Raw genomic sequence first — 25848 nt, forward strand, 5'->3', positions numbered from 1 at the left:
CTATTAAGTTCAAAGCAATAGCCTTTCTACAAGCTACTACTAAATTATCATTATTGATCCACACTGATCACTTGAAGATTTCCAATGATAATGTATCGAAAGAGTAGTTTTTATTAATATATTTTGAATTTTAGAGGCATTAAACATTACAATGGAAATAAGCATAATGAAATTTGACATTTGTTTTTTGTCTATGATTGGAGGAGGTAGTGAATATTCAGTTACATAGTATATTTCTAAAAGTAGTTTTTCAGGTGATTCAAGTTCAATTTGTACCTTCAAAGTTTGAATTCCAGATTTTATTGTCAGAGAACATATTTGACGTCACATACAATCCTGAAGTTCTTTTTCCTGCCAGCCATTCATCATCACTTGAACACATACAAACGTGATACGATCATTAAGGTTGTAGAATCCCTCCTGGAATGATTTGGGCTTTAGATCATGTTGAAAAGTGGTTAGGTTTCTTTTTCTAAAGGAGATACTATAACTTGAAAAATCACAAATGAATGATATATTTTGCACAGTGCACACCTCCCAGCATACAATTTACTCCTTTTCTGGTGTTCATCATAGTTTGGTCTATTGTTGGTGACTTGCTATTAGCTGTACTCTAGATTAGTCAACCTAATATTAACAAAGACCCTCAATAATTTTAACATAGTTAATTAGACGGCATTTTTTTAAATCTTCAATTTTTAAAACGAAACAATATTACAGACATGTTGGGTGCATGCTTCTTCATGGAAACATATACCAAATACTGTAGTTCGAGAAATATCTCTCCTGGGGAAAAAAAATGACTGAGCATTCACTTTATCCATGTACCTCACGGTCTTGTAAACCTTTATAAGGTTACTGCTCAGCCTACTACTTTGTGGAGAAGAAAGACCCAGCCTATCCAAGCACTCCTAATAACTCAACCCCTTCAGCAACATCTCAGTGAATCTCCTATGTATCCCATCTATCTTATTGATATTCCTTCTGCAGCTGGGAGACCAGACTGCAAACAGTACTCTCAAGCCCCTTTCACACTTGCAAGTAGTCCCAGGAATTAACAGCCAATCGGCCTAAAAAGGGTCTAATGTGAAAGCAAAATCTTCTCAATGCCGGCATCAGATGACGTCACCTCACACTGGGGATAGACTGCCTCGACACCTAGTACAACCCTGGTATCTCCAGGCACTGGTGTTGCAATCAGGCAAGTATAGAATGGGCAATTGCATTCTGGGATAGAACTGGCCCAAGTTTTTGTGTGAGTGAAGGAAGAAAAGATTAAAATGAAGGTATAAACTTTGCCATGGGAAAGTCACAGTGGGGGAGAGAGAAAGGAAATAAATAGCAATAGTGGGCAATTTTTAAACAATGTGTAAAAGTTGGTAGCGCTATAGCGCACAGGTCCGCCATCGATCTTACCCATGATGTTTCTATATTGTGAAAGAGCCTTCAGTGTAGTCTCACCAGTGCTGGCACTACCATTAGTTGAACTAGGCAACTGCCTAGAGTGCAGACCACAGGGGGTCGCAGTCAAGGTCAAGCAAGTTTAGCTCAAGTGCCCCAACCAACACACAGCAATCAGGAAAGGTTTACTTTTTTATGGAAGTGCTGTCTGGTGAGTGAGGGGTGCAGGGAGGGCAAAAGGATAGCGGCTCCCTGAGGGAGGGGAGCAGGAGCAGGGAGGGCAGTGCAAATGCTCTCACTAGGCCCTGGCCATATTGGCTTGGTGCTGAGTTGCTGGAGCCCAGTGCATCCTTCCCCCCTCCCCGTGGTCTCTGTTTCCCCCCACCCCCCGGTCCCTGTTCTTCCCTCCCAGTCCCCCCTCTTTCCCCCCTCCCAGTCCCCCCACTTGCCCCCACACTCTCCAGTCCCCCTGCTCCCTTGCTCCTCCCCTCTTCCCACTTCCCAGGTTCCTTCCTCTCCTACCCTGTCCCCTCTCCTTGCTTCCCCTCTTCCCCCCCCAAAGCTGCTTCTCCTCTGGTCCCTGCTCCATCCTTCCACAGCCCCCCACCCCCTTGCTGCTTCCACCTCGGAGCTCCTGTTCAACGCTAAACCCTGGATGAATGGTTCCGATTCCCGAGGTGACCCTCTGAACCTTCGCAGGTGAGACCAATTTTTTTTGGGGTGGTGCAAGTAGTTGGCCTTACCTTGGATGCAAAATGGTCTGTCACCAGCCCATTGTCTCACCAACACCTTGTACAGCTGTGTCACAAGGCCCCAATGTTTATGATCAATACCCCGCTCAGCAAAGGCCAGCATGACAAACACGTCCCCCACTATCCATCTGAGTTGCCACTTTCATGGTACTATACAGCTAGGTACCCCTAGGTCTGGGTTCTACAATAAACTGCAGGACCCTAACATTCACTGTGCAAGTCCAATCCTGGTTTGGTGGGAGGAGTCAGAGAGTAGTAGTGGAAGGTTGTTCAAATTAGCAACATAGCACAGCAATTAGCAATGCAATTACGGTGCCAGCAACTCAGGATCAGAATTTATTGTCATGAACAAGTCATGAAATTTGGGGTTCTGGTGCAGCATCATAGAGTGAAAATACATATTATAACCATCTTTTGACATGACTGTAATTATTGTTTTATTTTTTATAGAACACAAAAAATAAGTTCTTTAGTTCATTGATCATTCAGGAATCTAATGGCAGAGGGGAAGAAGTTGTCCTTGACCCACTGAGTCCTCGTCTTTAGGCTCCTGTACCTTTTCCCTGATGGTAGCAGAGTGAAGAGAGCGTGGCCTGGGTGGGGGTCTTTAAGGATAGAGGCTGCTTTTTTAAGACACCGCCTCATGTAGATATCCTCGATGGAGTGAAGTCTGGTGATTGTGATGTCGCAGGCCAAGTTAACAACCCTCTGGAGTTTATACTGGTCCTGAGAGTTAGTGCCTCCATACCAGGCACTGATGCAACCAGCCAGAATGCTCTCCATGGTACACCTGCATAACTTTATGAGAATCTTCAGTGAAGTATCAAACCTCCTAAGACACCTCATAAAGTATAGCGGCTGGCAAGCCTTTTTTGTGGTTGCATCAACGTGGAGGCTCCAGGACTGACCCTCAGAAATGTTGACACCCAGGAATTTGAATTTCTTGCCATATCCACTACTGAGGCCTCAATGAGGACTGGGTCGTGCTCCCCTGACTTCCTCCTGAAGTCCGCAATTATCTCCTTTGTTTTGCTGACGTCGAGGGCAAGGTTGTTGTCGTTGCACCATTCAACGAGCTGATCTTTCTCCCTCCTGTATGCTTCCTCTTTGCCATTTGTGATTCTGCCGATAACTATGGTGTCATCGGCAGACTTATAGATGGCATTGGAATTGTGCCTGGCCACACAATTGTGGGTATATAATGAGTAGAGTAGTGGGCTAAGCACACATCCTAGGGGTGTGCTGTGTGGATGATCATTGAGAAGGAGGTGTTGTTTCCAATTTGGTCTCCCAATGAGAAAGTCAAGGATCCAGTTGCAGAGAGTTTGTAGCTTCTTGACCAGCACTGAAGGAATAATGATATTGAAGGCTGAGCTGTAGTCGATGAAGAACAGCTGTATGTATGAGTTGCTGTTTTCACATTTTGAATCCAGAGCAGTCTTTAAGCTATCTGTTTGTACATTCTCCCTGTGACCTGCACAGGTTTTCCCAGGGTGCTCTGCTTTCTTCCCACCCTTGCAAAAACCTATGGGTTTGGTAGGTTAATTGGGCAGCACAGTTTTCAGTCACTGGAATCAGCTTCTAACCTGCTGTGAATAAACTTCATTTAAAATTTAGATTGATGGTTTATATCTGGTGGTGTGCCGCAGGAATCCGTGCTGGGTCCACTGTAATGTGTATCAATGATTTCTTTTTCTTTGGCTTGGCTTCGCGGACGAAGATTTATGGAGGGGGTAAAAAGTCCACGTCAGCTGCAGGCTCGTTTGTGGCTGACAAGTCCGATGCGGGACAGGCAGACACGATTGCAGCGGTTGCAGGGGAAAATTGGTGGGTTGGGGTTGGGTGTTGGGTTTTTCCTCCTTTGCCTTTTGTCAGTGAGGTAGGCTCTGCGGTCTTCTTCAAAGGAGGTTGCTGCCCGCCAAACTGTGAGGCAAACAATGATTTAGATGGTAATTAAAGTGGCATAGATGATACTTTTACAGAGGAAACCTAAACTGGTGGTGTTGTGCACAGGGAAGAATGTTTCCTGAGGATCTAAATCAACAGGGAATGTGGGCAAATCAGACAGGTGAGACCAGTGCAAAGTTAAACCATGGCCAGACTTGGACCCTGGATCCTGGGGAGTGTTGTACAACAGCAAAACCAAGGGACTCTGCTGTAATGGGGCCCTACTGCTGGGTAGACACTGGATAGCGAGGAATGGAACACAGTGCTGCTCAGCAGGGTCCAACTGTCCAATTCTGTAGCTGATGGCTCCGTACAGGCTTTAAACAGCCTATGTAGCCTGCAATCATGGAAGCCTGTGACCATGTTGGTGGCTCCTGTGCTGAACAGCATACCACAAAGGGTTGCAGGGCTCCAGAAATGGGGAGAAGGCTCCTCTTTAAGAAGGAGAAACATGAGAGATTACCCAACAGGGCAGGTAACCAGCGAGGGACTCAGTGGCTGAAGGACCCACACAGCCTACAGGTCGTTGGCAACTTGCAATTGAATGACACACATAAGCTGCAAAATGTTAGAGACTGGGTCTGTAGGACCACCTCCCTCACCACAATTCAGGGCCCTAAACAGGCCTTTCAAGTAAAGCAACACTAGTGTGTCTATGGGAGTGATCTACTGGATCCAGTGCTCCCTTTGTTGCATTCTCTACATCAGAGAAACTGGGCGCATTCTGGGGAATTGCTTCGCTGAGCACCTTTGCTCCATCTGCATCAGTCACGGGGATCTCCCAGTGGCTAAACATTTCAATTCTGCGCCCCACTCCCATATTCACATGACTGTCCATTACCTCATGTCCTATTCCACCAAGACCACCCATAAATTGGAGCAAATTTGATTTTCCATCTGGGCAGCCATATGGCATTAACATCAACTTCTCCGGAGTCTGCTAGCCTAATCTTCTTTCTCCCTCGCTTCCCTTTCCCATTGTCTTCTTTCCCTTAGCTCTCACCCCTTTCACTCCATTTTCCATCCCTCCTCCCCTTGCTTGCTGCTGTGCCCTCCTTCTCTTATCCACCTATTATCTCCTGCCTTTGGGACCGTGCTCCTCCCCCCACCCCTCATCTCCATACCATTTTGTTTTGAGGCCAGCCAACATTTTTCCATACCTTGATGAAGGGCTCAAGCCCAAAAAGTAGGTGATGTATAAAGGACACTGTTTGACCTGCCGAGTTTCTCCAGCATTGTTTTTTCTTCAACCACAGTGTCTACAGATTTTTGTGTTTAATTTATTATGAATATGGTTCTTTTTGATTATTGAAACTGATGCATATTAGCAGTTTAAAAACAACATACATGAATAAATATCATTGCGTACATGTATTTCTTAAAATGTTTGTTAAAACTATTCATGTAAGAGTAAAAATGTGTCTGTAATTTTTTTTTCTTGTCTTGTTGCTCTCAAATATCTGAAATTTAACATATGTGACTCTTATGTTAAGCAAGTTTAGCCATCCCTGGCACATGACATGATTGCTTTCACTCGTCAGGGCACCAAGTCTCGAGATGGGATATCCTGTTACAATTGTATAAGTTGTTGGTGAGACTACCCTTGGAATATTGTGTGCAGTTCTGGTCGCGACTCTCTAGGAAGAATGAGATTAAGCTAGAGAGGATGCAGAAATGATTCATAAGGATTTTCTGGGTCTGTAGAGCTTGAGTTAGAAGGAGGAATTGGACCAGGACAGGCAGTTTTCCATGGAGTGAAGGAGGCTGAACCCAAAAGATGCCACCACTCATTTGGCTACCTTGCAGAGTCGAGGCAGCAAGTCTCAGGAGTGCAATAAAGGATATTAACATCTAGTCCTACATATCTGACCCCATTAGGGGCACAGATAGATTAGATACACGCAGTCTTTTTACCAGTCCCTAGAGTCTAAAAGTGAAGGGCACAGATATGAGGTAAGAGGAGAAAGGTTTAAAGAAAATGTTGGGGGGGGGGGGGTGGGCAAGTTTCTCATTGGGAAAAGTGGATATATGAAACATGCTGCCAGAGGAAGTGGTGGAGGCTGGCACAATTACAACAGCTAAGAGACATTTGAGCAAGTAGATGAACAGCAAGGATTTAGAGGGACGTGGGCCAAACAAAAGCAAATGGGACTAATTCAGGAAGGGTGTGGGGTGAAAAGCCTGTGTCAGTGCTGCAGGATCATTGCACTGCATTGGAGTACTTTTAAATTTGGTGAGAGGTGGTGATTATGTTGATGTTCAGATTTAATTGAAGCAGAACCTATTGAAGTTTACAGGGTAGGTGCAAGATTGATGTTTCTTTGGTCTGTGATGTCCAGTCTTAAAATAAATGGTTAGCCTCAAGCTTTTTCTTTCCACTCACATACCACATTAAGTATTCCCTATGCCATAGATGCTCTGTGATTAGTAAGGGATTGCTTGAGGTGGTACGTGGGTGGAAAGAAAAAGTTTGAATACCACTGTTTTAATCGTACCTAATTGACTTGTGATGTGGGCGGTTTCAGAACTCCAAAGGAAATAGGCCAATGACAATTTTTCTCAAGCAAAATATTTCAGTAACATTTGGGTCCAGAGCAGTGGTTCTCAACCTTCCCTTCCCGCTCACATCCTACCTTAAGCAATCCCTTACTAATCACAGAGCACCGATGGCATAGAGTTGTTGGGTATATTCAAGGCAGAAATCAATTGATTTTTGGACATTAAGGGAATTGAGTGATATTATGATGGTGATGAGAGATTATCACCAAAATTCTTGCTGCAGCTACACACCTGCACCAACTACAATGGTATAAATTAAATTGCCGCAATATGCCAAGACAGAAAAAGAGATGGACCAATGGCAATTGTGAATATTTACCAAAAATGTTTTGTTGCGTCAATAATGCAGACGGATCTTTCAGTGTTCCCAGAGTGAGTTAGGGTCGTATGGGGAGGTTCAAGAACTGTTGGGAAAAAAAAAGCTACTTAAACAGAGAGGTGCTGGATTTCAAGCTTTTGTACCTTCTGCCTGAATTCAAGTCAAGTTGTGTTTATTTGTCATTCATACCATAAACCTTGCAGTGTACAGTGAAAATTAGATCGCTTTTCTCCGGACCATGGAGCTGGTTATTTACATGGCTAAATTACCTCAGAAACAATTTTTATAAATAACACACCACTCATTAAATATAATGTTCCATATGCTAGCCCTGTATCCCCGGAGTTCAGAAGCCTCACATCTTGGGGAAATAAACTGTTTCACAATCTGGTGGTTAGGGCCTGAAGATTTTGGTACCTTTTCCTGGATGACAGTAGGAAGAACAGATTGTGGGAGGGGTGTGTGGAGTCCTTCACAATGTTTATGGCTTTTCGCAAAACAATAGTCATTATAAATGTCCATCCTGCAAGACCTGCAAGAAAAGATTGTGAGCACGGTGATATGTGGGTGGGGGGTGGGGGGTGTCCCTGAATGATATCGACAGCCTTCTTGCCGCAGCGTCTCACATAGATGGATTTAAAGGACAAGAGATCGGTGTCTGCTGTTGACTTGACTAGGTTTGCAACTTTCTGTAACCTTCTGTGTTCTGGGACACTCAAGTTACCAAACTAGGCCAGTATATTTCCCATGGGACGTCTGTGGAAGAAGAATATAGTATTCCATGAGACTTTGTAATCTCCTCAGACTTTTTAGAAAGTAAAATGCAGGAGAGTAGTTAAAAGATCAGCCATTATCTCACGAAAAGATCAAAATGATTAATTGGCAAGATTCCTTTTTTGTTTTAAAAAAATATTGCATCCTAGTTTGCACCAATTGCTACTTTAAAAATGAACCTGAATGGTTCCCAGCAGCAGATCATGGCAGGGGGCACAGCTTTGCATCATTGCCTCCAGGAGTTGTGGCTTACAGCCTTAAAGATCTCCCTCTGGCAGACACCATAGAGATAAGGGAGATCGTAGTTGGAGGTGGAGAGATGACGCGTAGCTTTGATGTATGTTGCATTAGGCCCTAGCAGTGTGGTTCTCTAAGCTCGAATCCACCACTGTACGTGGCCTCACCCATTACAAGGCATGGGCTCACTAGTCAGCGAGAGGCTTCAATGCACCTGTGCTGTGCATTCCTTTGAAAGTCTGCATTTAACATGGTTGAACTGAGCAATATGGAATCAATATGTGCAGTATTGAAAATTCAGGAAGGCATTTGCAGACAGCTACATATTGATATGCCAGTAAGGAATCTTTAAGTGGCTTCTCCCTGCTACCAGGGGTCGTAAACAAAAGTTGCTCCAATTTCTGTCCATAAAGCGGAGATAACCATCATGCATCATTGCGTGTGCAGTTTGTACCAAATCAGCAGTGCTGTGAGCTTCAATTTTGAGACCATTATCATAGAATGATTAGCATCATGTGACATTCCTCTGCCATGGTGGAGCTTGAATCCACAATGATGTGGCGTGGTTGAGAGCTTATTACTAAAGAAATCAAATGTGTGTGTTTATCAAGGTCCAACTATATTTGCAATTAAAATGCGTAGTCAGCAAGTGATGTGCATGAACTGATATTAATCCAGCGTTCCATGTTTGCAGGAATTTTACACTGCGGTTCATGCCTATTCCTGTCAATGATGCTTCACAAGCTTTGAAGGCTAATCCAGAAAAAACAGAGGAAGCGCTGCAAAAGGTAAGTCTCTTGAGCTTCCAATCTGTATTTTAAGTTTCTGGGCTGCAGTCTTGGCCACAGGGATTGTTCAAACTGTTCCTTCTTTGAACCTTCTCATCCCACTGATGATCTTTGATTCCAGTCCCCACTCAGGTGCCCTTTGAACTCACAAAAATTAACATTCTCCCAGTCAAATATTTTCCTATTTGTTGTGGTTGTACAGTCTCCAGTCTACTTGATGTTACATGGAATATTGGATAATACAACACAGGAACATGCCCTTTAGGCCCATGTGATGAGCATGATGTTCAAATCAAACTCAAACTCTGCTGCTTGTATCTGACAGATATCCCTCCATCCCTTTCATATTCATGTGCCTGTCTAAAAGCCTCTGAAACATTACTATTTTGAATGTGAATTCATAAATACTTCCCAACTGAAACATCCTCCATACAGAATATCCCCCTTCACTCCATCTCCTTTATTTTTATTCATCTGAAACATATTGACTGAAAGAGTTTCTTTTAAGACTTCTGATGCATCAGACCCCTTCTCTGCCTTTTATGGCAATATTTCCCTAACTGGAGCCCTCACCACTTTTCCCCAACACATAGGTTTGACTTGCACATGATAAATAGATGACCACAGGGGTCCTGCTTCTCTTTCCACCGCCCCTACCGGACACATCACATGCATTTCTTACCCAGACAATGTGATGACTTGCCTCGTACGACACATTGCATGCATTTTCTGAGTCATTCTCTTGAACGTGAGCAGCTTCAGGATCACACTTGGAGTATTGCTTTCAGTTCTGGTTGCCTCATTACAGGAAGGATGTAGAAGCTTTAGAGAGAGTGAAGAGGAGATTTACCAGGATGTTGCCTGGTTTGGTGAACATAATCTTATGAAGCAAGGTTTACAGAGCTTTAAGGGCTTTTCTCTTTGGAGCGACAAAGGATGTGCAGGTGAATTAATAGAGTTGTAAAGATTGTGAGGGGCATAGATAGGGTGGACAGCCAGCACCTTTATCCTAGCAATACCAGAGGACATGCATTTAAGGTGAGTGGAGGAAAGTTTAGGGAAGATGTGAGAGGTAAATTTTTTACACAGAGAGTGATGGGTATCTGGAATGCATTGCAGGGGCCAGTGGAGGAAGCCGGTACAACAGCGACATTCAGAGGACTCTTACGTGGATGTAAGAAAAATAGAGGGTTATATGTGTAAGGGAAGGAAGGATTAGATTGTTGTGGAGTAGTTTTGCTCAGTCCAACATCATGGGCCAAAGGTCCTGCACTGGGTAGTCATGTTCATCACCAGGCAATCCAGGAAATTCTAAACCTCCAGTTTTCCATTTGCTCCTGGAGTTTAGAAACTTTCAGCTTGAGCTGAGGCAGTTCTTGTTCACGAAGCTCTCCGGAATGTGAAGTGTCACAAATAAATCCTTTACCAAAGTGACATTTTCATTTAGATCCTTATAGAGAGATGGATATTTGTTTTAAGGACATGCATTCATTGTCACCATGTCTTGACTAACAAGATTGTGATGATGCTAGATTATTTTATTGTCATGTAATAAAACAAACTGCGATATTACATGAAATTTCCTTTATTCTGCCATAGACAGGCTAAGAGTCACCATTAGCATTGCCCCGTTCTCCTTACAGTATGAGAATGAAAAGCAGAAGTGAGTCATTCAGTGTCCATGGGTTTGCCTCTAGCGCTCACACAGCCTTTGCAGCCGCACAGATCCACCTTCGATCCATAGGCAAGATGGGCTCCAGATCCAAACCTCCAACACGATCATGAAGCCTTCAGGGCCTGAGGCCATTCAGGAGGCCTTCTTGCCCTCAGTACCCTCTCGAATCCCAGTTCCAATACCTGGTTCCACAGCAGCTCACAGCATGTGTGGGTCCTTCAGCCGCTGAGACCCTTGATGGTCCACTGCCATGGTCACTGTCCTGTAGGGTAATTTTCTGTGCTTCTGCTTCTCAACGGGAGGTGTTTCTCCCTGTTTCTGGTGCCCTCTGCTGGTTCACTGCTCCTCCAGCACCTCGTACCTGCTCCCAAGCACAGGTGCCCCCATCTGAGGCACAAACCATGGTTGCAGAATCTTAAATAAAAAAAGCCCTTGGCTTCTGTTGCAGGCCGTTTAAGCTGTATGGAGTCTTTGGCAAAAGGGAAGTGCATTGGACTCTCCCCAGGTCTGCACCATCGGCATCACTGCCATTGGAGCAGCCCCGCAGTGCTGACAATTTTTTTGTGGTCTTGCACGTTTGAGAAGTGACTGTAGGGTCACTTTGGATCTTGCTTCGAATCCCACACTGTCTGTAAGGAGTTTGTACATTCTCCCTGTGTCTGTGTGGGTTTGCTTTGGGCAACACAGACTCATAGGGTCAAATTGGCTTGTTTCAGTGCTGTATGTCTAAATTTTTTTTAAATGAAAAATTAATGTCGCAATGGAGGCCGGTCCGATCTGATTTGGCAGGTTTCCTTTCCTGAAGGATACATTAATTCTATTTTGAGCCAAGCGATTACTTGATATTTGATTTACTGGTGTTGCAATCAAATGTTTGTAAGTGAATCTTACTACTGCTTCTGAGGCCGAAAGTACAGTTCCAGAGCTTACCTGCTATATATTCTATATAAATGGCTCTTTGCTTTGGATAAAATACACTGATTTTGAGAAAAATCCAATATAATATTGAAACAATGGTACTCTCAGAGAAGATTAGTCACACTGTTAAAAACAGGCTTCCCCTCCCCACCACCAACCCCATACACAAAGTCCAAAATGGAACAATGGCATCCGCATTGCCTATTTGCCTAATCTTTCCGCTGTTAAGCACTCTGCTCTGTTTCTGCAGGGCTGTGATTTTCAAAACAGTTTCAGTACATTTTATTAAATTTATTTATTGTGGCGGCCCGCAATTGCGGAGATCAGGCCGGCATATCGCGTGGCAGCAGACGCAGACAGAGATCGCTAAAGCGACTCCCGGGACAACGAATTGGCGGGGGTAGAAGCTGGGGCAGCATCAGATCAACAGCTCTAAAATGGCATTTTTCAAGCTGCCCAGAAACCGGCTGGGGAAGAAGGGCATTCATATGTATGGATGTTCCCGCCCGTTATTGTTATTCACATGGCTGACTCAGTCAATCAGCAAAAATGGCGGGAACTTGAACAGTATAAAAGCAGCCTTTCCAACCTAAATAAAAGGGTGAGCTTAACCTGCCACACTGTGTGTGGGTGTTTCTTTGTAGCGGCCAGCTACATTATCATCCAAATGTTTGTACAACCCAATAAAACAGCTTTTTTTTTCGATCCACGGTGCAAAACTGCAAACAGACTTACAGAAAGACTACACATCTTTGGCTTGGCTTTGCGGACGAAGATTTATGGAGGGGGTAAAAAGTCCACGTCAGCTGCAGGCTCGTTTGTGGCTGACAAGTCCGATGCGGGACAGGCAGACACGATTGCAGCGGTTGCAAGGGAAAATTGGTTGGTTGGGGTTGGGTGTTGGGTTTTTCCTCCTTTGCCTTTTGTCAGTGGCAAATGATACATACAGACAAAACCTTTATACAAATATAAAAAATAAATATTATGAATAAATTGTAGCATCACAGGAAGTTGTTTTAGCAGCTCAGCAGTCATGCAGCAGTTTCACTGCCTGTGAGAAGAAACTGTTCATCAGCCTGGTGGATCTAACACTAATACTTCTGAATCCCTTTCTTAATGGGAGTAGTTAGAAGGTGCTGTAGAACGGGGTTAGTAGGCGTCCTCACAGATTTTGCAAGTCATCTTTAAATAATGGGCCAGAGAGATCACATCAGTGTGGTGGGGGTTGGGGGGGGGGGGGGTGGGGGGAGACTTTTATGGACCTGTGGATTGACCTCTGATCCAATGCTGTACAGCAACCATACCACACTGTGATGCAGTGGCCAGGACAGAGATCCTATAGAAAGTTCCAAGAGTAGTGGCTGGTAGACTTGCTCGCCTCAGTCTTCTAAGGATTGCAGTCACTGTTGAAAAAAACAAATAGAATCTAAAGTAACAACTCCTGCTAATGAAATGATATGTTGTAAAGTTTTGTCTATTTTTTTTGCCTTCATTTGCAGATTGAGAACTATCTTCTGCGGAATCATGAAACCAGGAAGTATTTGCAGGAACAGGCCTACAGGTTACAACAGGGCATTGTCACCAGTACTACCCAGCAAGTATGAATGCAATCAATCATGTCTGAAATCAGTAACAAGTTCAAAGCCTGTAACAACAGCTGAACATTTCCATTAATTTGATAGAATACATTTTTTTTAACCAAGATGACATTACTCTGCCAAGATGACAATACAAGTTACTAAAGATGTGCATGACATGCCCATCATTCCCTGTTTATGTTTCCTATCTCTCTAGGAAGCCATTCAGCCCATTGAGTTCATGTCAGCTCACAGAGGAATCCCATTCCACTACTAACTCTCTTTATAACCCTTTCTCCCATCAGCTCTCCATAAATTCTACCTCAAAACTAGGGAAATTTTAGTGAGATTCAGACTGAAATAATTAGAGTTCAACAGAAATTCAAATGGCTTTGGTTCATTTGAAGCCATTGGAAAAGAAAGAGGAATTATTGTTATCTAAGATTACAACAGGCTCTATATAGAACAGGGAAAGTGGGCCAAGGCATGAGAGGTTGAATTTAACCTAGAGAGGTGTGAGGTTTTGCACTTTTGGAGTTGAAACCAGAGCAGGACTTGCATTGCAATGCCTGCCCTGGGAGTGTTGCAGAACTGAGAGACTAGTGGGTATGGGTGCATAGTTGGATGAAGGTGGCAATGCCAGTAGACACGGTGGTGAAGATTATGTTTGGCATGCTTGCCTTCATCTGTTAGGGCATTGTGCATTGGAGCAAGAGGTCATGATGCAATGGTACAAGTTGTTGGTGAGACCATAGAGTATTGTGAATATTTTTTGGTCATCCAGCTGAAGGAACAATATTGAGAATGTTGCTGAGGAGTGGAGGGGTGGGGTGGACTTGAATTATAAGGAGAGGTTGGGACCATTCTCTGTGGAGCATAGAAGGCTGAGGGGAGGCCTAAAAGAGGTTTATAAAATCATGAGGGCCATAGCTAAGGTAAATATTCATAGCCTTTTTTTCCCCAGAGTACGTGAATCTAAAACTAAGGGCATATATTTAAGGTGAGAGGGTGCTTCATCCCACAGAGGGTGGTGGGTGCATGGAAGCAGCTGCCAAAAGAAGTTATGGAAGTGGACATAATTGTTATTTTCGAAAGGTTTACAGGCACATGGAGGGAAATGGGCTGAACACAGGCAAGATGGGGCAAAGGGCTTGTTCCTGTGCTGTACAACTCGTGTCAAGGGACAATAGTATAAAGGGATTGTGGCATTCATCCAGACCTTAAGGAATGTAGTGAGGGAAAATTAATATGGCGAGATTTATTTTCAGCAAGAGTATTTTGGGCCATGGAATGGTTATCAAATGGTAGACTTGATTGGGTTGAAGGAAGAGAGGATTGCTAGAAGCCTTCATAGAAGTTGTTCAAAAATGTTACAGATTTTAAAGTAGGAATTGTTGATCGTTTTATCAACATTTAATCACATTTTATTGCACAAAAAGACAAATGATGGCTGCAAAGGACTTGATGGAAAAGCACAAGCAAAGTTTTCCTGTATTCGTTCTGATTTAAACGATGTAATTCTTGCCCAGTGATTTAAGACCCGCATCATACAGTGGAAATGTAAGAATTAATCCAAGTTCTTCATCACAATAACTATTCAGTTTAAGGAAATGTGACAGTGAACATTGTTTAAGGGACAAGATAATTCCAGGCATTGGAAGAATCTGTTGCTGGGTTGTGGGAATTAAGCTCCTGAGGAGCTGATTTGATGTGCTGTTTCAGTGTTCTAAAGTTGGCCTTGATTCCAGAATTGATGATGCTGTTTGTTAATAGATGATTGACCGAATGTGTGTGAAAGTGCAGGATCACCTTAATTCACTGAGAAATTCAGCTGGAGACACCGTGCAAGAAGATGTACGACTTGCTGAAAACTTCATGAAGGATGCCAAAAATTCCAAGACGGTGAGACCAAAAATTGTTTAAGTTCAATGTATTCAATAATTTATTTTACACTAAGTTTCATGAAGTATTCGTTGGGCTTATGAATACTAATCTACTGCTAATGTGATGCAAGTACCTTCCTTGGAATGTTAAATCCTGACTCAAGTTGATTATCATCTGTCTGCACATATACAACCAGACAAAACAGAGTTTTTTGGACTATGGTGCACACACATAATACACAACACAATAATATATATGCGTAAAGCTATAATATAAACATATACTGTATAAGATTTGGGGTGGTGCGGTTAGTGTAGTGATTAGTCCTACGCTGTTACTGCACCAGCAACTGGGACCAGGGTTTGAATCCTGTGCTCCCTGTAAGGAGTTTGTACGTTCTCCCACAGTCTGCGTGGGTTTCCTCCCACCCAGTGATGTAGGTGCAGGGGGAGTGCATCTCACCCCCCCTCCCCAGGTCCGACATTGCAGCAAGCTCACCATCTGGGTATGTGCTCACTCCGCCTATCTTCTGAATCTGGCTCCCACCATTCAAAAAATACTGGGGGGGGTTGTAGGTCAATTGAGTGTAATTGGGCGGCTCAGGCTCATGGGCCAAAAGGGCCTGTTTCCATGCTGTATCTCTAAATTAAATTTAAATTAATAATGGAATAATTTACTCTCACAGAATACTGTTCATCAATCTCACAGCCTGCAGAAAAAGCTATTTCCCAACCTGGCAGACCTGATTTACAATATTTTTACGCATATACCGCGCACCTTATGCGCATATTTTACAAACCAGGACCCCCTCCCCACCCCGCGTTATATATGTATGTGCTTATATGAGAATGTTTTTACATGTTGAAAAAAACGCGCAATTAATAGCAGGCATGGGAAAGTCGAACTGGCAATCTATAGCGAGTGTGGGAATATAATAGCGGCATTGAAAGAACGCACACAATTTATAGCGGTCATGGGAAAGACACACCAGCAATTTTTAGCAGCCATAGGAATGTTATAGTGAGTGTGGGAATATAATAGCACAATTTATGGCGGCCGTGGGAAAGATGCAATTTATAGCAAGTGTGGGAATGTTATAGCAAGCATGAGAATTTAATAGAGGCACTGAAAGAATATGCACAATTTATAGCAGATGTGGGAAATTTTGATCTTTGTACTGTATTCCACGAAACAGGACATTCTAGCTTGAGCACTGCACCTTATTAATGTTAATTGCCCAGACCAGTCCCTGAGGGAGATTAACATACCAAGTGCCTCTGATTTGAGACATTAGAATTAAAATCCTGCTTAACTCCAAAGCCTGTCTTCAATCTATTTAATTGATTCCTCTCCTAAGCTTGTTAATGTGTTGCAGCAGGATATCATCTATATAATTGGCGATTGATACCTCTGGGGGAAATTGATTGGGTGTTAATTGCAGGAGATTAACTGTGCTTTGTCTCATGTCCTATTTAAATGCAAATTGCTTTTTGTTGGAATTTAGAATATACTACACCCACGCAGTATATGCATGTGCGCATTATACGAAAATATTTTACACAATTAATGATTTTTCTGCACGTTATATGCATGTGCATGTTATGGAAGAGAAAATACAGTAGCTTCTCCTGTACCTCCTTCCTGAAGGGAGTGGGTCAAAAATAAACTATGTGATCTTTACAGTTAATAGAGCTGTGAACTGCTGCTTCCAGAAATATTTTTTCATTCAGCTAGTTCATTTTTTCATTCAGCTAGTTCATTTTTTCATTCAGCTAGTTAGATTTCATTTACTTGCACCATTTCCTGGTCAGTGTGAGATGCAAACATCTTGCATTACTGTTCTGCACCATGAGTTAGGAGGCTGTTTTCTTGGAAGAGCATGTCAGGTTTGCCAAACTAGCAACAAGCAAACTAGCAAACTTGGCACGAGCAAGCATCACAGGAATGGAGAAAACCTGCTGCTGCAAGCAAGGGCCAAACAGGTTTGACTGGAAGGGGCATCTGATCTGAGATGCATGCTTTATTTTTCATGGAAACTTGATTCAAAGTGGATAAAATTCCAGTGCTTTGCAATCTAGCTTTTGGGCAAGGGAGCATTCTTGTCTCTCTCATTCTTTATATTTCAATAAACATTCTTGTGGCAAGACTGAAATGAAAATGGCAGATATTTAAAGTCAATATAGACAAAAGAAGAGTATTTCCCAACCCTCGTTTGCTGACTTGTACCTTATAAGATTTCCATTACTCAGAAGTGTATTTTAAATGCTTTGAGTTTCTCTGCTTCCATGTGCCTCTCAATCAGTAAAAATATTACTGAAGTAGGTGGGTTTTTACCAGTATCTCATTGCATAATTTAAATTCCCCAGCTGCCATGGTAAAATTTGATCTCATACCTCTAAATCTTTAGTCCATGTCTAGATCTCTAATCTCATTACATAACCACTACATGACCATTGTTGAGTCCCTTTTCCCTTCTCTTCTCGATAAAACAGAATAAATTACCTTTAACCTTTCATCTGGTGATGAAAATCTATTTTTGGATGAGCAAACCACAGCTAATGGCCTTGTCAATTGAAACACCTTCTTACAATACAATTTTGCAACTTAAGACAGAAAACATTTTGTAATATCAATCATTATCAGGATCTTTCAGTTGTGTGAGGAGTTGAGCACTGTGATTTCCTTTGGACATTCTGAAATTATGTTAGGCATTGGAGAGAAAAATCTCAATATGTGTACAATGTAAATAACTCTATAGAACCATAGAACACTAAAGCACAGAACCAGGGCCTTTGGCCCATCTGTTCCTCATCTCAGTGACCTGGACCACAGCCTTCCAAACCCCACCCATCCATGTATCTATTTAAATTTTTATTAAATATCAAAATTTGAGCCCATATTCACCCATGTCTTCTTGTTTTTTTTTTAAATATTTTATTTGGAGAATTTTCAATCAACATGCAGTCAAAATAAAGCATAATCAAATAGAAAAACATAAATATCCATAATATTAATTAAATAATACAAATATCGATCTGTACATCGATATTAAAGAAAATGAGAAAAAAAGAGTCAACATGTGATTCATTTATTATAAAGAAAGAACATTTACAATAATATCTACAAAAATGCAAATTTAATGCCAATGTTGAATCAAAGGGAGAAAAAGAACAAAATAAGAGAAACCCTCCCATACCACCACCCCCCCTCCCACCGCCCCGGAAACAAGTAAGAAGAAAAAGAAAAGAGAAAGAATAAGAAAGAGAAAAGATTGCAGTCACCTAGGATCAACCCCACTCCCATCAAGGGACAAATAATCTGACTTATCTACTACGGTCCTTGGCACTGCGAGCATGGGGGGAAGAGACAGGAAGGGGAATCGTTAAAGATTTACCCCGATGTACCTTAGGTATGAATTCCATATTCTTGAAAATACATCATACCTGTTTCTGAGGTTCTAAATGATCTTCTCCGGAGGAACACAATTATGTATTTCTATCTTCCAGCAGGCTAAGCCTAGTTGGGAATCAGATTTCCTAATAACTGTTAAGCTCACTTTAGCAGTGGCCAGGAAATGCATAACGAATTTTAATTGCTAATTGCTATTACGACAGCCTTTAGATCTTCAGTGTTCTAAATTCCACAATAAAAATAATTCAGGTGCCTGAGGGTATTAAATTCCAGTAATATTTCCAGATTATCAAAAACCTCTTAGAAACGCCTCAGTTTAAGGCATAACCAGATTGAATGCAAGGAAGTACCTTTTTCTTGTCCATATTGGAAACATTGGTCTGATATTTCAGATTTCAATTTATTTAATTTTTGTGGAGTAAGGTACCGCTGATGCAAGAAGTTCTATTGCACCAGCCAATACCTTATATTAATTGTGTTAATGAAGCTGATCCCGACATAAGTCGGATGTCATTCTTGTCTCACCTAACTGTAGTGGAAAAATACCCCTCATAATTCTGTATACCTTTTGTGTGGTATAATTTTTGATTAATCTTGTGATAGGACTCCTTAAGCACATCAGGCTGTCTCCAAACATACTGTAAATATTTGTGTATAAATGAGAAGAATTTTGTACCAAAATTTGTCCTCAAAGTAGGGGAGTCGCATTATACACTAGGGTGTAGCAGCAGCTACACTGCTACTGAAAGAACACAACCAGACAAGTTCAGCTCAGTGAGCAGAACTGATTTATTGCAGGCTGCTGGGCTGGACTTATACTCCCAGCCCGGACCTGGCTGAGAACCGCGCTGGGGGGCGCTGACGTCACCCAGGCATCACGTGGTCCCCAGCACGGGCTTCTGAGCCCCGTGCTGAGAAGAAGGGGAAACCCCCGACGGCACCATTTTGGCCGGCTGCCCCGCCGCGTGGATTACAAGTGGGACCGGTTCGCCTGCCTAGTGGTGTGCTGCCACACAGCCCCCCCCCCCCCCCCCTCCAGAACCGGCGCCAATGTCCTTTTTAGCTGGGCAGCCTCGCTTCTTGGGCTGGGCCACAATCACTGGTTCATTGGGGTTGAGATGCATTGGCTTCAGCCTGTCCACAGTAAACAATTCCTACCTGCTGCCAATGTCCAGTGTGAACATAAACCCTGAACACTGGACAACCTTGTACGGCCCCTCGTAAGGTCTATGCAGAGGTACTGCGGGCGGGCCTCGCCGAATAAAAATGTACTCTGCGGAAAGCAGTTCGCTGGGGACGTGAGATGGCCGTGTGGCGTGTCTGGGCGGCAGTGAATGAGTCCAAGCGGGTGCGGAGGTGAGGAAGCAGCTCATGCAGTGACAGCTGGGAGTTGTGAGGCGCATTGATGAACTCACCAGGAAGTGCCAGCAGTGCGCATTGACCAGCTTAGCTTATGATGCTTGCAGATCCTCCTTGAGTGTAGAGCGGATGCCTAGGAGCACCCAAGTCAGTTCGTCCACCCAGTCGGGACTGGTAAGGCGGACCATAAGTGCTGACTTAAGGTGGCGGTGCAGACGCTCGACCAGCCCATTGACCTGCAGGTGAGAGGCCGTGGTGTGGTGTAGCTCAATCTCCAACCTGTTGACAAGCTGTGCCCAGAGCACAGAGGTGAACTGGGCACCCCGATTGCTGGTGAGGTGATTCAGAACACTGAACTGGGCGACCCAACCATGCAACAGCACTCGGGAGCAGGAGTCCGTGGAGGCGTCCGGCATCAGGATCACCTTGGGCCAACGAGTGGTGCAGTCCACCACCGTGAACTGGTAATGGTTGCCCCAGGAAACGGGTAAGGACACGACTATGTCCACGTGAATGTGGCTGAACCATTCCCGGACGTGCTCGAACTCTTGCTCGTGCACCCTGGTGTGTCTGTGTACCTTGGACATTTGGCATTGGATGCATGTTCTGGCCCAGCCCGCGATCTGCTTCCGCAGCCCGTGCCAGATGAACCACTCTGCCACCATCTGGACTGTGGACCTGATGGACAGGTGCAGAAGGTCATGGATGTGAAGGAAGACTTATCTGCGCCACTGCTGGGGAACCACTGGCCGTGGGGTGCCCATGGAGACATCGCACAGGACGGTGCTTCCGCTGCTCAGAGTTGGGAGGTCTTGGAACCGCAGGCCCGTGATGGCAGTCCTGAAGGCTTGTGTTTCCTCGTCGGACTTCTGGTCCCGGGCGAGCTGGTCAAAGTTGAGGCAGGGCGTCAGCGTGCAGATGACCGGTTGCAAGAGTGCATCGGCGACCACGTTGTCCTTCCCTGCCTTGTGCCGAAATTCGGTGGTAAACTCCGACACGAAGGAGAGGTGATGCTGCTGGTGGGCCGACCAGGGGTCCTTCGCCATCGCGAGTGCCTGGGTGAGGGTTTTGTGGTCACTGAAGATGGTAAAAGTCCTCCCCTCCGAGAAATAGCGGAAATGCTGCACCGCCAGGTACATGCCCAGTAACTCACGGTCAAAAGCACTTTACTTGCGCTCTGGTTGGCGGAGAAGCCGGCTGAAGAATGCCAGTGGCTTCCATTGTCTGTTCACTTGCTGCTCCAGGATGACGCCGATGGCTGTGGCAGAGGAGTCGACGGAGAGCGCCATGTGCAGGTCGGTGTGCGGGTGGGTGAGCATGGTAGCCTTTGCGAGGGCATCCTTGGCTGCCTCGAATGCACTGCAGGGCTCTAGGGGCCAGGTGAGCATTTTGTGTTTGGCTGCGATGAGGGCGAATAGTGGCTGCATGATGTGCGCAGCTCCCAGGATGAATCGGTTGTAGAAGTTGACCATACCCGAGAACTCCTGCAGCCCCTTGAGATTGTCTGGACGTGGGAATTCCTTGATAGCGGCGACCATCGTAGCGGTGGGCGTGGCTCCCTCAGCCATGATAGTATGTCCCAGGAACTGCATGGACTCTTTCCCAAACTGGCACTTGGCTGGGTTGATGGTGAGACCGAAGTCGGCCAGCCGGGAGAAGTAGGTGCGCAGGTGGGCCTTGTGTTGCACCCGATCCCTGCTGGCAATGAGGATGTCATCTAAGTAAATGAAGACGAAATCCAGGTCCCTGTCCACTGAGTCCATGAGGCACTGGAAGGTCGTAGCGGCGTTCTTGAGCCCAAACGGCATGCGAAGGAATTCGAACAAGCCAAAGGGGGTGATGATGGTCGTCTTGGGTATGTCCTCAAGGTGCACCGAGATTTGGTGATATCCATGCACCAGGTCAACCTTGGAGAAAACTGTTGCACCATGCAGGTTGGCCGTAAAGTCCTGGATGTGAGGGATGGGGTAACAGTCAGGAACTGTCACCTCGTTGAACCATCGATAGTCTCCGCAGGGGTGCCCGCTGCCGGAGGCTTTCAGAACCAGGTGGAGCGGCGAGGCCCACAGGCTGTCAGTCTGCCAAATTATTCCCAGCTCCAACAGATGCAAAAATTCTTTCTTTGCCACCTGGAGCTTGTCAGGCGGGAGCCGGCGTTTCGTGGCGTGAACCGGTGGCCCCTGGGTGGGGGTGTGGTGTAACACCCTGTGATGTGGCGAGACAGCGGAGAACTGTGGCTTGAGGAGTGTTGGAAACTCGTCCATGATTCACTGGAACTCGTCTCTGGGCATGCTGATTGTGGCCATCTGCAGCTGCTCTGTGCGGGAGGCATCGAGGCGAACGGCCTGGAAAGTACGGGCATCCACCAGGCACCTAACCCAAATGTCCACCAGAAGCCCGTGGGTGAGGAGGAAGTCAGCACCCAGGATGACGGTCAGAAGGGACGAAATGGTGAACCTCCACGAGAACTTTAGTCGGCCGATCTGGAAGTGGACTGTTTTGTCTCCATACGTCTGGATCTCTGTTGCGTTGGCCACACAGAGGGGAGGTCCATGAAGTCGGTTCCTGGACTTGATGGCCATGGCCGGGATGACGCTGATCTGGGCTCCAGTGTCGATGAGGAACCACCGGCCGCTGACTGAGTCCCTCAGGTAGAGTAGGCAGTGTCCTTGGCCGGCCTGCTCGTTTCCCTGGAACAAGCAGGGCTGAAGGCACTTCCAAGCCTTGGCTCCTCAGTGCTGGTGGTAGAAGCAGAGGCCTATAGCGGATGCTGTGCCCCTGGTTATGCTCTTGGTGGCCCCTGCAGGGGCCGGATGCTCTACCACAGTGCTAGAGGCGGCCTTGGCGTGGTCATGCTCTTGCCTCGTGACCTGCTGGACCACCGAGCCCTCCAGGAATCACTCGAGCCATAGCTCTTGGGCCTTCTGAGCGACCTTCCTCAGGTCAGTAAAGCTCTCTTGGGCCAGTAACGGCTGGATGTCCATGGGCAGATGGTTGAGGAAAATGTGCTCGAAGAGTGGGCAGTTGGTGTGATCACCCATGAGCGCGAGCATCTCATCCATCAGCTCCATCAGGGACCTGTCCCCCAGGGCATCGAGGTGCAGCATCTGAGTGGCACGCTGGCGCCTGGATAGTCCAAGGGATCCGGTGAGCACTGTGGTCTCATATTTGTCTTCGGCGGGTGGGTGCTGAACGAGGTGCAGCACGCTTTTGACAGTGGCCTCGTCCATGACGGCGACCACATGGTAGAATTTGGACGTGTCGGATGAAATTTGGCAGAGGTGAAATTGAGCCTCCACGTGGCCGAACCAGGTCTCCGGCTCCTAAACCCAGAATTCAGGCAGCTTGATAGCTATAGCACTGATCCCAGGTTCACTCATGATGGGTTCAAAGACTTTTGAACCAGTCAGGGTCACCAATTGTAGTGGCAGCTACACTGCTACTGAAAGAACACAAAACCAGACAGGTTGAGCTCAGTGAGCAGAACTGATTTATTGCAGGCTGATGGGCTGGCCTTATACTCCCAGCCCGGACCTGGCTAAGAACCGCGCTGGGGGGCGCTGACGTCACCCAGGCGTCACGTGGTCCCCAGCATGGGCTTCTGAGCCCCATGCTGAGAAGAAGGGGAAACCCCCGATGGCACCATTTTGGCCAGCTGCCCCGCCGCGTGGATTACAAGCCGGGCCAGTTGTGGTGTGCCGCCACAAGGTTATTACTTTAATTTTTTTTCTGCCAGGTTTAATGGTAAGTATGATTATCAGTAGCTGCATACAGCTACTGCGACTAGGTTGGGGGGGGAGAGATTGCAGCGCGAATCAGGCAAAAAAGGGGGGAGTGAGACGCCAGCGCGATTTGGGCGGGTGAGAGAGGAGAGAGACGCCAGCGTGACTTGGGTGGGTGAGGGGGGAGAGACAGCAGCGCGAATTGGGCAGTCGTGGGGGGGAGAGGCAGCAGCGTGAATCGGGTGGGCGGGCAAGGGAAGGGAGGTCATATTATACATTGGGGGTAAAATATTTCTCCTTTTTTCTCCTCAAAAATGGGGGGTCACATTATACACGAAACGCATTATGCACGAATATTTACGGTAAATTCTTCAACGAAGAACTTGCTCTGGCTAAAGCCAGAAATCATCTGGGTCCTGCTAGTACACACTTCTCGCCACCTGTTGATAAGACCACTGGACCAAGGATAAATTGATTTGAATTATTCAAAAGAGGAATGTAGACAAAGTGTGAATTCATGTTAACAAAATACGGTTTGCCTTCAGCTACTGCCAAATCTTTACCACCTGCGAGGAGCTGCTTGGACTGGATTCAGTGGCTCATCCAATCCCATTGAGGAAAAGCTGGAATCTATGGCTGGAGAAGTCACGCGGGTTGTGGATGAACAACTCAAGGTACTTGCATATGATCGGAGTCTAAATCTCCCACTTATTATAACCCCAGGTTAACCTATTGTCTTGTAGTGTTGGTGATCTGGGATCAATGGAATCTAATGAAGATTTATGTTGGCCAACTATCCATCTAGCTAATAATAACTGTAAGCTTAGATCATTGAATGCTGCATCAGGTTAGGAATTCCAATCAATATATTATTTAATATGCAAAAGTGCCCATTCAGTGGTGACTGCAGAATTAAGGTTAATTGTCCAAATTTAAAACTGTACATCTTTGTTTCCAATCATTGTGTTATAGTGATTAGGAACTTTGGATGTTTCTGTCAACCCAGGGAGTCATTGCTATGGCCTGAGAATTACAGGCATTCCCTAATACCCTTTGGGTGTGGTTAATGCTGGCAGCTGTGAACAGTAATATCACCATTTGCCCATTGAATTGGTTTTCATTGGGACTGCCACACAGCTGCTGAGAAACATGGAGGTTTTAAATTCACTGAGAGGTTCAGATCTGAGCACCTGGTATTACTCATACCCCTCCTTGTATTTATAGCTCTGAATTGGTTCTCAGATCCAAAACCTGAGATGCCATTGATTGCACTGAGGACCACATAGCTTTAATTTTGGAGGCAAAGAGGATAAGTAATTGACTTTTTTTTAAATTTGTTGCCTCAGTGCTTTGGTAACATTCTAAATTATTTCCCTCAGTTTTAACAAACTTTTGATGTCATTGCTAAAAACTACAAAGTTACTCTCTCAGGTCTGACAGATGGCAAAACTGACTCTGGGTCTCTGCAGTCTGTCCAAGCTTCCAGTAATGTTTGGAGGCGAGGTTCCCACATGCTGCTTGGGGCCCTGCTGCCACTCAGACCAGGCTATTGAAGATGAGTTGCTTCAGTTGCTACCATGTCCTGGTATCCAGCACATGTGGGGAGTGGTAGATGGCAGATAAGTGTATTTTCCGGTTGCTTGAGATTGCATGTGGCATGATTGCTGAACTAACGGAGAGTCTTCCTAATTTTAAAATTCCATAATTTTTACCTATTTATTTTCCTGGATATTTTTTGCCAGTTATTTGCAGCTACTGGTTGCTTGAATTCCAGATAACGGGTTTTACTGTATCTTTAATTAAATGGATCACAGCCTCTACAGTGCAAACTTCAGGGTTTATTCGCTTTCCTGAAATGATAGTGTGTTCCTCATATTATCATGTTTCAGTTTAAACATAGTCCAAAGTAATTTGTAGCATCCATATTTTAACACACAAGTGAAATAATCAAATGGCATCTAAAGATACTTTTGTCATTCTAGGTTTTTCTTTGTAATATTTAAAGGTCAAAATAATATGTCTGTAGTTGAAATAAAAATGGAAAGTTGAATATATCTAAATCTGAAGAAAACCATTCTCATCTTATGGAAGAGCACAAGTAGAAACAGTAGTTGTTGCATCATTAAATGTTTGGCCTAGAAGTCAGCCTGAAGAAAACTGAGGTCCTCCATCAGCCAGCTCCCCACCATGACTACCAGCCCCCCACATCTCCATCGGGCACACAAAACTCAAATCGGTCAACCAGTTTACCTATCTCGGCTGCACCATTTCGTCGGATGCAAGGATTGACAACGAGATAGACAACAGACTTGCCAAGGCAAATAGTGCCTTTGGAAAACTACACAAAAGAGTCTGGAAAAACAACCAACTGAAAAACCTCACAAAGATTAGCGTATGCAGAGCCGTTGTCATACCCACACTCCTGCTCGACTCCGAATCATGGGTCCTCTACCGGCATCACCTACGGCTCCTAGAACGCTTCCACCAGCGTTGTCTCCGCTCCATCCTCAACATTCATTGGAGCG

General features: G+C 45.0%; 1 protein-coding gene across 8 annotated transcripts in view; it reads left to right on the forward strand.

The window, feature by feature from the left end:
- Nucleotides 1-25848, forward strand: part of LOC138751311 (F-actin-uncapping protein LRRC16A-like) — a 378511-nt gene that overhangs the window by 271066 nt on the left and 81597 nt on the right. For all 8 annotated transcript variants that reach the window (XM_069913446.1, XM_069913453.1, XM_069913448.1 and 5 more), the window contains 4 exons: nucleotides 8684-8777; nucleotides 12870-12968; nucleotides 14721-14849; nucleotides 23869-23997. In XM_069913446.1, coding sequence (XP_069769547.1) covers nucleotides 8684-8777; nucleotides 12870-12968; nucleotides 14721-14849; nucleotides 23869-23997 — 451 coding nt within the window. The remainder of the gene's footprint in view (nucleotides 1-8683; nucleotides 8778-12869; nucleotides 12969-14720; nucleotides 14850-23868; nucleotides 23998-25848) is intronic.

This window comes from Narcine bancroftii, chromosome 1 (assembly GCF_036971445.1).
Source record: "Narcine bancroftii isolate sNarBan1 chromosome 1, sNarBan1.hap1, whole genome shotgun sequence".
NCBI classification, from domain to species: Eukaryota; Metazoa; Chordata; class Chondrichthyes; order Torpediniformes; family Narcinidae; genus Narcine; species Narcine bancroftii.